Source organism: Egretta garzetta, unplaced genomic scaffold (assembly GCF_000687185.1).
Source record: "Egretta garzetta isolate BGI_Z169 unplaced genomic scaffold, ASM68718v1 scaffold270, whole genome shotgun sequence".
NCBI classification, from domain to species: domain Eukaryota; kingdom Metazoa; phylum Chordata; class Aves; order Pelecaniformes; family Ardeidae; genus Egretta; species Egretta garzetta.
In genome coordinates, this window is record NW_009258274.1 from 1,321,921 (window position 1) to 1,335,574 (window position 13,654).

The 13,654-nt window shown below is 50.6% G+C and overlaps 1 protein-coding gene across 1 annotated transcript in view; it reads left to right on the forward strand.

The window, feature by feature from the left end:
* Positions 1-13,079, forward strand: part of CSF1R (colony stimulating factor 1 receptor) — a 21,017-nt gene extending 7,938 nt beyond the window's left edge. The window contains 17 exon segments of the mRNA XM_009635809.2: positions 1-49; positions 902-1,102; positions 2,105-2,158; positions 2,427-2,547; positions 3,237-3,427; positions 4,017-4,129; positions 6,200-6,326; positions 6,836-6,940; positions 7,271-7,381; positions 7,651-7,813; positions 8,378-8,475; positions 8,620-8,738; positions 9,498-9,620; positions 9,743-9,854; positions 10,169-10,268; positions 10,891-10,996; positions 11,460-13,079. The exon segment at positions 1-49 is cut by the window's left edge and continues 147 nt beyond it. Of these exon segments, the coding sequence (XP_009634104.1) occupies positions 1-49; positions 902-1,102; positions 2,105-2,158; positions 2,427-2,547; positions 3,237-3,427; positions 4,017-4,129; positions 6,200-6,326; positions 6,836-6,940; positions 7,271-7,381; positions 7,651-7,813; positions 8,378-8,475; positions 8,620-8,738; positions 9,498-9,620; positions 9,743-9,854; positions 10,169-10,268; positions 10,891-10,996; positions 11,460-11,591 (2,025 nt within the window). The 3' untranslated portion in view covers positions 11,592-13,079.
* The last annotated feature ends 575 nt before the right edge of the window (positions 13,080-13,654 follow it).

Genomic DNA, 13,654 nt, shown 5'->3' on the forward strand with positions numbered 1-13,654 from the left:
AACAATGCAGCAGGATCCAGGAACGCCTCAACGATGCTTTGGGTAGTAGGTGAGTGCTTCCCCAAAAGACGAGGAAGGTGTGGGCTGAATCACACCTAGCCTTGAGTATTTGCCGCTTGTTGCTAGCTTTGTTGTTGGAAACATTCTCACTGGTGCCTGAAGGCTCACATGAGAACTGTGGAGCTGCTAGGAAATGAATCGGTGTTCCCTTCACATCATGAGGGACAGGAGGACATTTTCTGGATTCTGGATGAAAAATCTGAAAGCTCTTCTCAGTTTCAGTGTGTTTATAGACAGCTTTAAAACAAAAAAAAAGAATGGGGCAAAAGAATGCTGAGACCAGGAAAGGCTGGCTAGAAGGAAGGGCACGCCACATAAGCAGAGTATGGACCTTTGTCTCTTCCAGTAACAGGTCCACATAAGAAGATTCAGGTCTATTATACACTTGTTTGTATCTCAAGATGGAAAATTCATCCTCACAGCTTGTAGGCTGGGGTTTGCTGATGACCCAAAGCTGCTGAATACCATGGCAAAGAGCGCTTGGTCTGAGTTGTTTCCAAGTGAGAAGCCAGGAGTTTAGCTAAGGGCCCTGTCTTCTATGGATGATCAAGAGATACTGTGTTAGCCTCATCACTTGTTACGATATGGCATGTAAAACCTCTTTGCCCATGAGAGTTCACTAAGATTGCCTAGCTCTCCTCAGGCAGCGTAATCCCAGCTGCTGTGACAAAGCAGCAATTTAAAAGTACTCCTTCGGTGACATAATCTGTGTAAAGCCTCATTCCCTCCTGCAGCCTCCCAGCTGCACTTTCCAACAATGGTCCATTTATGAAGCTGGTATAAGCTTGTTTCAGGTCTCTGAACGTGTCTGCTGATGGTGATGCTCTCCTCCATCCTGCAGAGAGAGGTTATGTGTTCCTGACCCCAGTGCAAGCCACCAGCCAGGAGGTTGCTTTGGGAGAGAGTCTGACGCTGCAGGTCCACATTGAGGCTTACCCAAAACTTCTCCACTGGGGCTGGGAGCACATGAACCCCTTGAAGAACTCTGGGAGTACCACATTCAAGGGCCAAATGATCTCTGGAAACAACTGGTATGTGCTCTGTCTCCTACATTGGCCATGGCATGTTTCCAACAACACTTCCCTTGAGACAGCCAGACCCCATGCTACTGGCTCACAGAAACCCCTCTGGTTTTAAAGAGGGGAACTGTTCTGCCTTTCTGTCTTCTCTTTCCAGTATTATTAGCAAACCACAGTGAGCAGGTCAAGGAGGACACCACCTTTGTCTAACTTGGCAGCTTTCTCTTTAGAAAACCTTGTGGAAGTCACTATCGTGTTCTGTGGTCTGGTTGTTCAAATTCACATTCTCCTAGCAGGAAGAAGTTGCAGGGGTGGATGAACAGTACAAAAACCTCAATTCCCTTGTTGTTCCTTATTCTGTCCCATTCTCGGTGATGCTGTATGCCCCATGCCAAGAGAAGTCAGAAACATTGTTATGTGGATGAGACCTAACGGAGGGCACAAAGCCTACAGCCAAAAGGAGACTGAAAGAGAATCATTCCATTTGGTGGGGAGTTTTGGCAATTCCCCTTTCATTTTCTTAGGAACCCAAAATAATCCACAAGAGGAACTACTCCACTCAACAAGTGTGATGGCATTAGGGCAAACTCTTTCTTGCATCAGGATCTGAGAAATGGGCTGGGGGCAGAGGGGAATGGGCACTAGGGACCATGACTTGATTGGGCTAAGAAATGGGAGAAATAACTCATTCTGTCAAAGACAGGAGGACCGGCATCCTCTGGCCCTTCAAAGGCGATGATTTAGATGTTAGACTCTCCTTTCTTTCTGGGTGTTCACCCACCCGTAGCCTTTCAGAAGTGCTGTGCACTTGGTGGCCAATGGTCTTCCCTCTAAGGAAGATCAGACCCTCCCTGTTTCCCCTGAATCAGCAAGTAGCAGATTCCCTTCATGGGCTGGGATTAGTGCTGGGATTTACCCACTCCAGGGCGCAGGAAGCAGCAGCATCTCGCTGAGCAAAGACTGTGTGGGTGCTTGAGTATCCTCAGCACAGCTTTCTTCATGGTGTTTTCTCTCTGTGTGTGCAGGTGCCCTCAACAATGAGACCAATGCATCGGTTACCTTCAGGATCTCTGTGAAATGTAAGTTCTTGCCATTGCCTGTTCTTTCACCCTGCTTGCCCTGGAGCTGCGCCCATCTGGCAGCAAGTTGGGTGGGATACCAGGGTGCTTCCAGCCCAGTGCCCATAGGACACACAGCCAGACTGCATCTGGGACCCAGCCCAAACCCATGTGCAGCACAGGGGTTCCTGGTGTTTTATTGTTGCACACACTGAAAGTAAATCAGAGTACAGGGAACATGCTCTTCCTCCAGTCATAGCATTTGCTGTTTATCTGCCTTCCTGAACAGCTCCTCCAAGGGTCTGCAAGATCAAGGTGCCAGCCAACGACTCCAGTGTCCTTCAGTGCATGGCCATCGGCTACCCTGCTCCACGTGTTGAGTGGTACCAGTGCCCCATTCACTCTGACAGGTAAGAAATGCCCAAGAGACTGAGCACCTCCAAGGTGTGCACTTGCCCTTGCTATGCTGGCATTTGCTGAGCAGCACCATGTGGGCTTGCTTGCAGGCAATATAGCAGAGCCTGTTCAGTAACAGCAACAGGGATGTTGCCTTGCTAAAAAAGAGGCTCTTGGTGACTGTCTGATGAGAGGGGACAGGTACTATTCCTAAAGTCTTGAGCTTGAAGAGTTAAGCCACCTGTGATTAGTGTTCTCCCAATGCTTTTCCGAGGAACATGTGGGTCCCTTGGAGAAGTGCCCTGGTTTAGGTTGCTGTAGAGCTACCTCCTGGCTGGTCCTAGTCATCTTTCTGGGACCTCCATAGGTCTGAGGCTCTGCAGAGAACAGGCTTACTGAGCTACAGCGTGATGGGAGGCAACTGCAGCTGCCTGGGTGGGGTGGTTGTGTCTTAGTACCAGCCCCATTCAAAGAGGGAACTGCTGCCACAGCTCTAGCCACATAAGGGCAGTTAAGGCTCTGTCTCTGCAGGACTTTGATGTTCAGGGAGAGGTCTTTTAACTGGGCAGCAAGTAACATGTCTCATAGAGCTGCAACCCTCGTTCCCAGTGTCTCCTCTCTAGTCTAATACAGGCAGCAATTAACTTACGAGCAACTGTGCTCTGGAGGAACACTCATTTTCTCCTGCTTGGTGTCTCTGCAGATACAACAAGGACTATAGGTTGCTACTGAATGACTCCAGTCCCCAAGTGGTGAACATGTTGCCCTTCCATGAAGTGGAGGTGGAGAGCATTGTCCCGTTCCAGGAGTTGGGTGCCAATTTCACCTTCTGCTGTGTGGCCATTAACAGAGAAGGGAATGCTTCTGACATGTTTCACTCGGTTACCATCACCAGTAAGATACAAACTGGTAGCTTGGTGGAGTGGGTGAGAATTTGGGGGCTTCTGGGGGCCCATCTTATATATATCCCTACTGTCTTGCAAGAGAGGTGGAATAGATTCTGCAAGCCCTCTGTCTTTACGGCAGGTTGGAGGATTTGGCATTTGCCAGTCCAAGAAGCCATGTTGGAGCTACTGGATGGGCATAGCCTGGTGCCAAAGGGTGAGCCACGCCAGGAACCCCTTATAACTGCAGGACCTAGCTCCAGGGTGCAGGGCAGCCAGCTGTTGCTCAGCCCACTGGAGTCCAGGGGTTGCATCTTTTGATGGGCTTGCTCTTGCTGCACAGATCTTGGTCCTCAGTCAGTCTGACCTGCACCTGGTGTTCCTTGTGTGGGAATTGGGGTGCATGGGGGGAACCATTGCAGCCTTGAGTTTGGCATCAAGAACTTCTCTCGGTTCCCATCAGCTCTTTTGGGTATTTCTGAGGCCAGCACTGGGCTGTCTTGCATACACAAGCCTAAGTGAACAGCTGGGCAAAATGCTCCCAGAGATGGGATTGAACCAGGAGTGTCTTACTCATTCCTGTTTTTTTGCTCCTCCAGGAAATCTCATGGCCCCTCCAAACCAGCTCTTCAGCCCCATTCTCTCCACCTGCATAGGCACATCGATCCTGCTGCTCCTCCTCCTCCTCTTCCTCCTCTACAAGTACAATCAGGTCAGATTCTGTGTTGCATAGCAAGGGCCGCAAGGCCTGCCCAGCCTCAGAGACCACACTGCCTCTGCTGGCAGCCACAGGCAGGGAGCGTTCAGCTTGGATGTACCAGGCAAGCTATCTCCATCATCTCCACTGCCTCCCAACTTCCCCCAGGAGTTTCCCGCTGCAGGGCAAGGCACCAAATCCAGTGTGTTAACACCTCTCTCACCCTGGTCCTTCAGTCCTGGAGCCCAGAGGTCAATGCAGATGTTCCTTGGTGCCAAAGGTGCTCGCTCTGTACTGTCAGTTGCAGCTGGTTTTGCTCCAGTCACCATGAATCCATGGAGTGAATTAAGGAGGAAAAAAAAAGTGGTTTGCAACTTGCATCTACTTTTTCCTCTCCTCCCTTCTTTATAAAAAGCTGTCTTTATGGGGAAACAGGATGATGTTAGAAGGCATTTGTCTCCAGGAAGACTTGGTCACTATTTTTATACAACAACTTGCCCCATTTTCTCTGCAAGATTCATTTTCAGCATTTGGACTCCTCCTCGGTTGTTTCCATAAACTGTACCAATCAATAGCCACCTCTGCTTCACCAGTTGGTGAAAATCTCCTGGTTTCCATCGCTCCCTTTTGGCACTCTTCCTTTTGACAGCCCATCAAGGCTGCAAATTTTGCAACAAAGTTCTGGTGCTGGTTATCAGAAGATCCAGCAGAGCCCAAACAAGCACCTACAGCTTTGCAGGCAGAGCTGTCTTTGGCCAGTAGTCCAGAGAGAGGCAGAGAGCTGGATGGATGTGTAAGCATGGCTTTGAAGAAACAGCTTTTAGGAAGGCCTTGCAAGCCCAAGAGAAGCAGGACATGTTTATAAATAATCTTATCTATCTATCCAAGCCATGGGCTTCTTGAGCCATGGCTGATTGCTGCAGGGCTAGGTGAATCGTGGAGCAGAAAGCAGCAACGTTCACCCTCTGGGAGCAGGCAACAGCAAATAAACTGCGTGCATGTGGCATTCCTTATGAGGGACCTCCACCAGAAACTGTGCTGCTTGGAGCATCCTGTCTGGGCCTTTTTCAACAGCCTGCATGGGCATGGATGTCAGCTCTCAGGCAAAGAAAAAAGCAGCAGTGTGAGGGAGAAAGCAAACAGATGCTTTGCATCAAAACTGCAGATCTCTTTGCCTCAGTTATGGTTCCTCATGCCTGTGCTAACCTAGTTTTGAGCATCTACCTGTACGCTGCATCCTTCTCTGCAACTATCCAGGGGAAGTGGTAAGGAGAAGCATTTCAGCACACGCCTCCCTGTAGCTGGGACGTGAGGCGATTCATCACAGCCATGGTCACTCCATCCATGCTTCCCTGTGTCTTGACGGACCTGAGGCCACCTTTGCCACTCTGGTTGCAGGTCCTTGCTTGTCTCCTTGTACAGGAGCAAAGGCTGCACATGGTATTCTCATGCCGAGCTATTTCACTGCCTTTCTCTGTATTTGTGCCTCCAGCCTGGCTCCTCTCAATATGAATGACAACACCCAGCGTAAGCTGGCAACTGCCTCTGCCTGTGGGCTCCAGCACTGCTTCTCTCTTGTCCTTGCCTGGTTACTTCTGCCATGAGATTCGTGGAAAAAAGAAGAAATTCTTACTTCTCTTTCTCCATTTTTTTTTTTTCCCCTGTAAGGCAAGCGGGGCTGGGCCAGCTCCACCGTTGTGCTGTGCTCAGCAGCCCAGGGTACCAAGGAAGGAGACACAGCAGGGACACCTTCCTCTGGCACCAGCTGCGCACAGCTTAGCCACTGGTCCAGTGGGACATGCTGGCTCTCCCAGCTCTGCCATGCCAAATGAGGGTACTACTTTGAGGCAAGAGAGCCTCCCTCAGTCATGGGTGATGACTTGGGGGCACTTTGTAACAGCCTGTAACCAGGCTGTCCAGACAAAGCCCCTCTTGCTCAGTCCAGGTTCAAAGCAAGAAATATTTGATGGGCTGAAATCTAAGTCCTCCTTCTGTGGCCTCAGGGTGAGAGCTAGAGTGCATGCTGGGACTGGGGAACCCTCAAGACTTGAGGAAAGTTGAATAAATAGAGTCTCTTCCTTTCAGAAACCCAAGTACCAGGTGCGGTGGAAGATCATTGAGGCCTGTGAAGGGAATAACTACATCTTTATTGATCCTACTCAGCTGCCATACAATGAAAAATGGGAGTTTCCCAGGAATAATCTCCAGTTTGGTAAGAAACCTTCCTTGCTGCTTGCCTGGTGGCATGCAACTTGCCACAGAGCTGAAATACTCCAAGGGACAGAGCCAAAGCTGCTGGGCAACATCCAAAGCTGCATCCAGATGTTACAGCAACATTTTTAACCCAGCCTTGCTGCCCTCTTCCACACAGGGTGGCAAATTCTAGGGTACAACCTCCCTCCAGCCCTCCATTGCTCCGAGGAAGGTTGAGAGAGGATCGTGTCCCTCCTCTTGCATCTGGGGTCATTCCTAAGGCATAGAGCTGGTGAGCCCATGTTTAGACATGGCCTCTTTCACACCATCTTTGCTCGCAGTATAGTTCCCCTTGGATGTTAGCCAGCTCTTGACTAAGGGATGTGTCATCTTGTCTGGCCTTAGCAGGAATCCCCACCCACCAGATATCCTCTTCAAGGCTGTGTGCAGGATAACTGCTCAATCTCTTCCTATGAAGCATCTTAGAAGTACTTTTTTTTTTTTTTTTTTTTTTTTTCCCCTCTGCAGGAAAAACTCTTGGAGCAGGAGCCTTTGGAAAAGTGGTAGAAGCCACTGCTTTTGGGCTGGGCAAAGAAGATTCGGTCCTCAAAGTGGCTGTGAAGATGCTAAAGTGTAAGCTCAGAGCAACTTGCAAAGGCTGAAATCCCTCAAGCTCCTTTGGGCAGGATGTAATCTGTGCTCCCCACATGTGTTAGTGCTCCCAGGCAGCAACATCTAATTTTTTAGAGATTTCTGTGATAAGTACTGGGTGCTGGAATCACGCTGCTGTCATTTTTGTGGACACACGTGGCCAGAGGCACAGACAGAGGACAGTTTCCTCTCTTGAGTGTGTCTCTTCCTTTTGTTCTATCTCTCTGTCTACACCTTTTTCTGTCCTCCCCATCATCTCTTTCTTGTCCCTCCCTCACTCCTTCACACAGCACATTTCCTCTTGTCTTGCAGCATCAGCGGACACAGATGAGCAGGAGGCTCTCATGTCTGAGCTGAAGATCATGAGTCACTTGGGACACCACGAGAACATCGTTAACTTGCTGGGAGCATGTACCTATGGAGGTAGGACCCCACAGCTCTGCTTCCCCCATGGACACCTCCCATGGCAAGCTCCTCTGAGGCTGTTGCCTCTCCTCAGTCTCACCAGAGAGATAGCTGATGAGCTTGGTGGTCTTTTTTGAACCTAGAACTTTGCAAGGGCCTGCGGGCTGGCCATTTCCAGACATGCTTATGTGCAGTGTGGGTTCTGCTGCCCCTCCCAGGGAAAGCAATCCTCGGGACAGGTCACAGTAACATCACTTCTTAATGAACTCTTTCTGCCTCTCTCTCAGGCCCAATCCTCGTCATCACTGAGTACTGTCGCTATGGAGATCTCCTGAATTTCCTGCGGAAAAAGGCTGAATCCATAATTATCCAGGATTCTGCCCTGGACACCTCTTTAGACAGCGCTGCTGATTACAAAAATGTTGACGTAGAGAAGAAATACATCCGCAGGTAAAAGCAGAGCTCTGGTGGCCACAGGGCTGAGCAATGCAGGCCTGGGTGCTTGCTGGGAGAATTGTGCTGAGAAGAGATTAAGGCCAAAGCTCTGGGACTTGCGGAACACCAGGATGTAAAAGCCACTGGGGTTGCATGCATTTAGACTTGGTTGCAGTTCAAAGTTTTTCAAAGTCTTGGACAGCAGGTGTTGAATACCCCACAATAAATCCAGGTGTCAATCTAGTCTGCCCTCCTACAATCTGGAATTGGAACTCTTTGGCTTCCTGCGCTGTTGGGCACGTGGGTTTTGTAGGACAAGAGGCTGAGCCCTCCACATCAGCCAAGGGCAGTCCCTTGACAAAAGGAGAGCAGTAATTGGAGCCCCGTACCATAGAACACCTAGGTCCCCTTTCCAAATCAGCCTCAGTGTTGACTTTCCCTTTGCTCTTAAACCTCTAGCTAAGCCACCTTCTGCAGGTAGGGATGTGGTTTCTTCTCTCGGTGGATGTGGAGAAGGGCAGAAGGTACTGATGGATGGTTGCTAACAGCCTGCCTCCGTCTCTGTTGCTTCTGTCTCAGTGACAGTGGCTTTTCGAGCCAGGGTTTGGAAACATATGTTGAAATGAAGCCTGTGGTGTCATCATCTTCAGGGTCGTCAGATTCTGCGCAATCCAGGGGTGAGTTAAAGGCTCATTTCTGTGTTTTTATGATTTCTTTATTCTGGCAATCTTGTCTGGTTTAGTCCCAGGGGATCAGGATACAGCATAGCTTGCATATTCGCCAGGTTTGCAGCAACTCTAAAACTTCCCTTTGAATTTCAGGGCAAAGCTCAGAGGAAGATGATGAAACCAGGGAGGACCTCCGTCCCCTCAATCTCTCTGACCTGCTACAGTTCTCCAACCAGGTGGCCCAGGGCATGGCGTTCCTCGCATCAAAGAACGTGAGTGCCAAGAGGACAACTGCCCCCAGCGCCCCAACTGGGAGATGCCAGCCCAGCCAGCAGGCACCAGCCATCCCGTTCGCACGAGGCTCAGGATGTCTTTGGATGGGGTGGCCAAGCTCAAACTACTGCTGGAATTGGGCCTCCCTGCTCCAGGTTCAAACATGCTGGGCCATGGTGACTGGTGTTCCCTTCAGAGCCTTCGTCTCTCACAGGCTCTGGGCAGGCCATTGCGGCAGGGCAGTATTATGGGGGGGAACCCAGGGCTGCACATCGTGCTAGTCTCAACATTTTTTTCTCCCCAGTTTTCACATGAGGTCAGGAACTTTGATGCAAAGCTTTCTCGCACTGGCAGCTTCCCCACTGCCCCAGGGACAAGGAACTGAAAGTGGCCGTTGAGCTGTCTGCGAGAGCTGGCTCAGTTAGAATGTCAGAGAGTAACTGTATGACTCTTTGGAGATGAGGGCACAGTGTCAACAGCCCCTGGCTCAGACCCTCCTCCCATGGGGAAGATGATGGCCCCATGAGTGATTAAAGGACATGGCATGAAATGTCACAATGTCTTCGCGTTGCAAATGAAGTGGTTGCAAGAGAGCTCGTACTCCTTGCACACGACACAGTGCCTCTTTACGGGGGCTTTTCAAGCAGTACGTGTTCCCCTTGCCCCTCCTTTAAGTGTTCCTTTGGTGACAGGCCTGGGCTGTAGGGAATTGGCTGGGGGATGTTGGCGGGGTCTCAGTTGTGCTCTCTTCTCCCCAGTGCATCCACCGTGACTTAGCAGCCAGGAATGTGCTTGTATCAGATGGACGGGTAGCCAAGATTTGTGACTTCGGCCTGGCCCGTGATATCATGAATGACTCGAACTATGTTGTAAAAGGCAATGTAAGTAATTAAAATGGGGACAGGAGAAGGTACAATGGCAGAGTGTGGCTGGAGCGCGAAGGACAAGGGTGTAGCATAAGCTGCCAGCTTGTCCCAGTCTGCAGGACTCTTTGCTCTTCCAGGCCCGACTGCCCGTGAAATGGATGGCCCCAGAGAGCATCTTTGACTGCATTTACACAGTGCAGAGCGACGTGTGGTCTTACGGCATCCTTCTCTGGGAGATCTTTTCCCTTGGTAAGAAAGAAACAAGCTTCTAAACCTAGTTTTTCATGGCTTACCACTACCCTAATGTCTCTGCAGAAAAGTTTCAAAGGAGGAAGGCTGACAAAATCTAGGTTTTACCAGGGCCATAAAATACTGTCCTGTGTTTCTAGAAGGGACCATTAAAAACAATGGATCCTGGATGATTTGCTCTAATGCAGAACTCCCTGAGAAGGAGTAGCACTGGCTCAGGCAATGCTGCAGGCTGCTTCTTCTCACCGCACAAGGCTGGAGCGCTAAAGCCACATTAAATCTGAGAGCCACCTCCCCTCCTGTTACTGTCACAGGTAAAAGTCCGTATCCTGGCATGGTGGTGAACAGCAAGTTCTACAGCATGGTGAAGCAGGGATACCAGATGGCCAGGCCTGACTTCGCTCCCTTGGAAATGTGAGTGGATGCGCCGAGATGCACACAGCGGGTGGCAGGGTGGCTGGAGCTGTTCCAGGGGGGCAGGCAGGGAGGTAGCACAGGGACCTGCCTGCTGCTCCCAGGTGTGTCTGCCCCGAGGTTCAGGTTGGATCCTACCAGGCTGCTCCTTGCTCCTGTAGGAAAGCAAGACCTGGGGCAGTCAGTTATAATGCTCCATCCAATATTTCCACTGTTTACAGACAGGAAGACTGGAGAGCTCATGTTACATGTCCATGTTCCTGAACGTGGGGGATTCTTCTGGTTTTTCAGCCAGCTACTTTTGACCCTAGGACTGTGAGAAGACAAGCCTGAGTAGAATATGGGAGGGGAATGAGTTTAAGCTTGAATAAGAAAGTACTGGGTGCATAAAGCCCCTTGTTGATAGATCAGAGAACTTTGCTCTATCCACTTCTGTGCTCACCTTTCCCTGGAGCACTGCACGTGCACTGACCACGGGTTTTATAGACAGGAAGACAAGGGGCTGCCCAGTACTGTGTGCCTGAAATACAAAGTGCTGCTGGGAAGAGCCTGGGGGTTGCAGACCCTCCAGCAGCTTTGCAGCAGCGCAGTGCAATCGCCCCGTCCCTGTTTGGCTCTGCAGGTACAGCATCATGCAGGCATGCTGGAGCCTGGAGCCCACACAGCGACCTACCTTTGACCAGATCTGCTGCTTCATTCAGAAAGAACTGGAGGTGCACAAGGAGCAGGTGAGGACCTTTGGGGAGGAGAAGGGAGACCTGCTTTCCCCCTACGTGAACATAGCTCCTGGACAACTTTCCTGAAGATGTCCCTTACCTTTAAGTGATGGGAGCAGTTTAGTGTTGGCGGGAAGTGCTGAGAGGCACTGAAGGGTTAAGTCACTCCCCACCATGACCAACCGAGTCTGGACAAAGAAACACAGCTGCTTGGCAGCAACAGGACTGCCAGCACAGCAGCCCTGCTCCGTTCCCCGGATTTGGCGTGCAGCTGGATGGAGGGCACGCTGCCTCATGACCTGCTGCCCCACAGCTCCACAAAAGCACAGGCACGCCCGTCCCGCCAGCTGTGGGCACAGGGAAGGGTAGTGTTGAGTTAGCATCCCCAGCTGGCCACCCGTGCAGAAACGGATGTTGTACACCATGGAAGGGACTGAAGCACACTTGGGGTGGGGTTCTTCTGTTTGTCTTCAAGGACTACACCAACCTCCCCTCCACTGCTGAGGAAGACAGCGGCTGCGATACCTCTGGCTGCTGTGAGGAGTCCTGTGAGCAAGAGGAGAGTGGCCAGCCCCTTCTCAAGAGCAACAACTATCAGTTCTGTTAGCTGGTACCATCGCCCCGGGGTAGATCCCTGTCCTCCTGGCTCTGCAGGGCGCACGGTTCTGCTCTGCCTTAGGACACAGACGCCTTCTGCTTTGGCTCTCCTCTCTGCCTTCTGAAGTACGGGTGTTACCGACTCCCTCGCCGACAGGATAGCGCTGGAGTGACTCAAACCCAAGACCCACCACAGGGTCCCCAAGGTCTTACCTCAAGCGTAGCATAGAGTTGTTAGGCTGATAACACACTCTGTCCCTACAGGGTGCAGAGAGCTCCCTGCCACCCACCTCCCCACCCCTGGAGGAGGCCCTGGGGTGTTTGGCTTCTGTAGTTTTTTTTTTTCAAAATACAAGTTGCAGTCAAGTAAGATGTTCCCAAAAGTCACTCATGTGACTGAATCCTTGTGTTTGATGAGCACATCTTGACCCAAGTCCTGAAGCCGGAACAGCTCCACACACCAGAAGCAGCCCTTTCTTGGTGGCCCTGCTCTCTCCCCTTTGCCAGTCTGACCCTGGATGTTGCAGGCGTGCATGTTTAGATATAGGTAAAGCCTCCTCTTAGCATTAAATATGCATTAACCTCTACATTTCCTCATGCAATCTACCTCTCTGCAGCCGATGCTTCTGCAGGGAGCATTTGGGTGAAGCGAGCCAAGGAGACAACCCCAGGGTTATGTGAACTTGTGCCCCAGCAACAGGACAGAGGGGCGGTTAGTTCTCAGGTAAAATACAGAAGTAACCAGGGCTCTTCCACGTGAGCACTGAACACAACCCCAACCCAGGAAAGAACGGCAGCTTAAACAGATCTGGAAACGATCACCATAACACATCCTATAAAACTTCTGAATGATTAAACATGTAGCAATCACTGCCTTTGTCATGACTGCAGATACCCTCCTGTACATATTTTCCTGAGTGTATTTTTAAGAGTAGAGCTGAGGTAACTTTTTTTTTCATAAGCTAGGGCCTAATGCCCTTAAACTTACTTCTCATCTAGCTCTTGTGCAGGGTTATGACTGCCACAGCCACCTGGTCCTGTGTAGCTATCAGAAGTAGCTAATGAACCTTCATAGCTTCACCTGACACGGTGGGTAAAGGATCAGTATTCCAGGTACAAGCACTGACAGGGCTCAGGCAAACTACAATGTGACAAAACCACGGTATGGCAGGCGGCCTTTGTCACGCTGTGAGCAATTCCACTGTGGACCACATCTGATTATATTAAACCTGGTTTTATGCTAACACCACGTGATTCATTCCTCCTTACTAAATAAGAAGCTAATCTATTTCTATCTATCTGTCAGCATTATAAAGAATAAAGTGTTTTAACAAAACTAGTCTCTTCTAGGGCTTTAAGGACCGTTCTCAGAGGGGAACAGATCAGAGCGTGGGTGATGCCCTGACCCTGCAACTCTGCTCCAATTCCTCGGACACCTTTCTCAGTACCAGTTCTCAAAACCATTCAGTCATGTGTAATGCAAAAACTTACTAAAAGCAAGGTTTTTAAAGCACTTTGCTCTGCCTGGGCTGTCTGTAATTGGGAAAAATGAAGCGGGGTCCCCGTGCACAGATACAATGGGGGAGTCACTTGAACCGTGATGAGGGGACACGCAACAACGGTCGCCGTGTTTGAGACAGGCGTGTGGCAGCAGCCTGCAGGGGGAAGGCAGGGCAGTGCCGAGGGCAGGGTAGTGGCAGAAGAGCCCCGGTGACCTGATTCAAACTTCCTGCAGCAGAACCTCCTGTAGCACTGGTGTAGAGCATAGAATCGTTTGGTTGGAAAAGACCTTTAAGATCATGTCCAACCATACCTGTCCACCACCAAACCACATCCCTAAGCACCTCATCTGCCTGGTTTTTAAATACCTCCAGGGACGCGACCCCTTCCAGTGCTTGACAACTCTTTCAGGGAAGAAATTTTTCCTGATGTCCAACCACCTGCCCCGGCACAACTTGAGGCTGTTTCCTCTTGTCCCATCACCCATTACCAGGGAGAAGACATCAACCCTCCCCTGGCTCCCTCCTCCTCTCAGGCAGTTGTAGGGAGCGATGAGGGCTCCCCTCAGCCCCC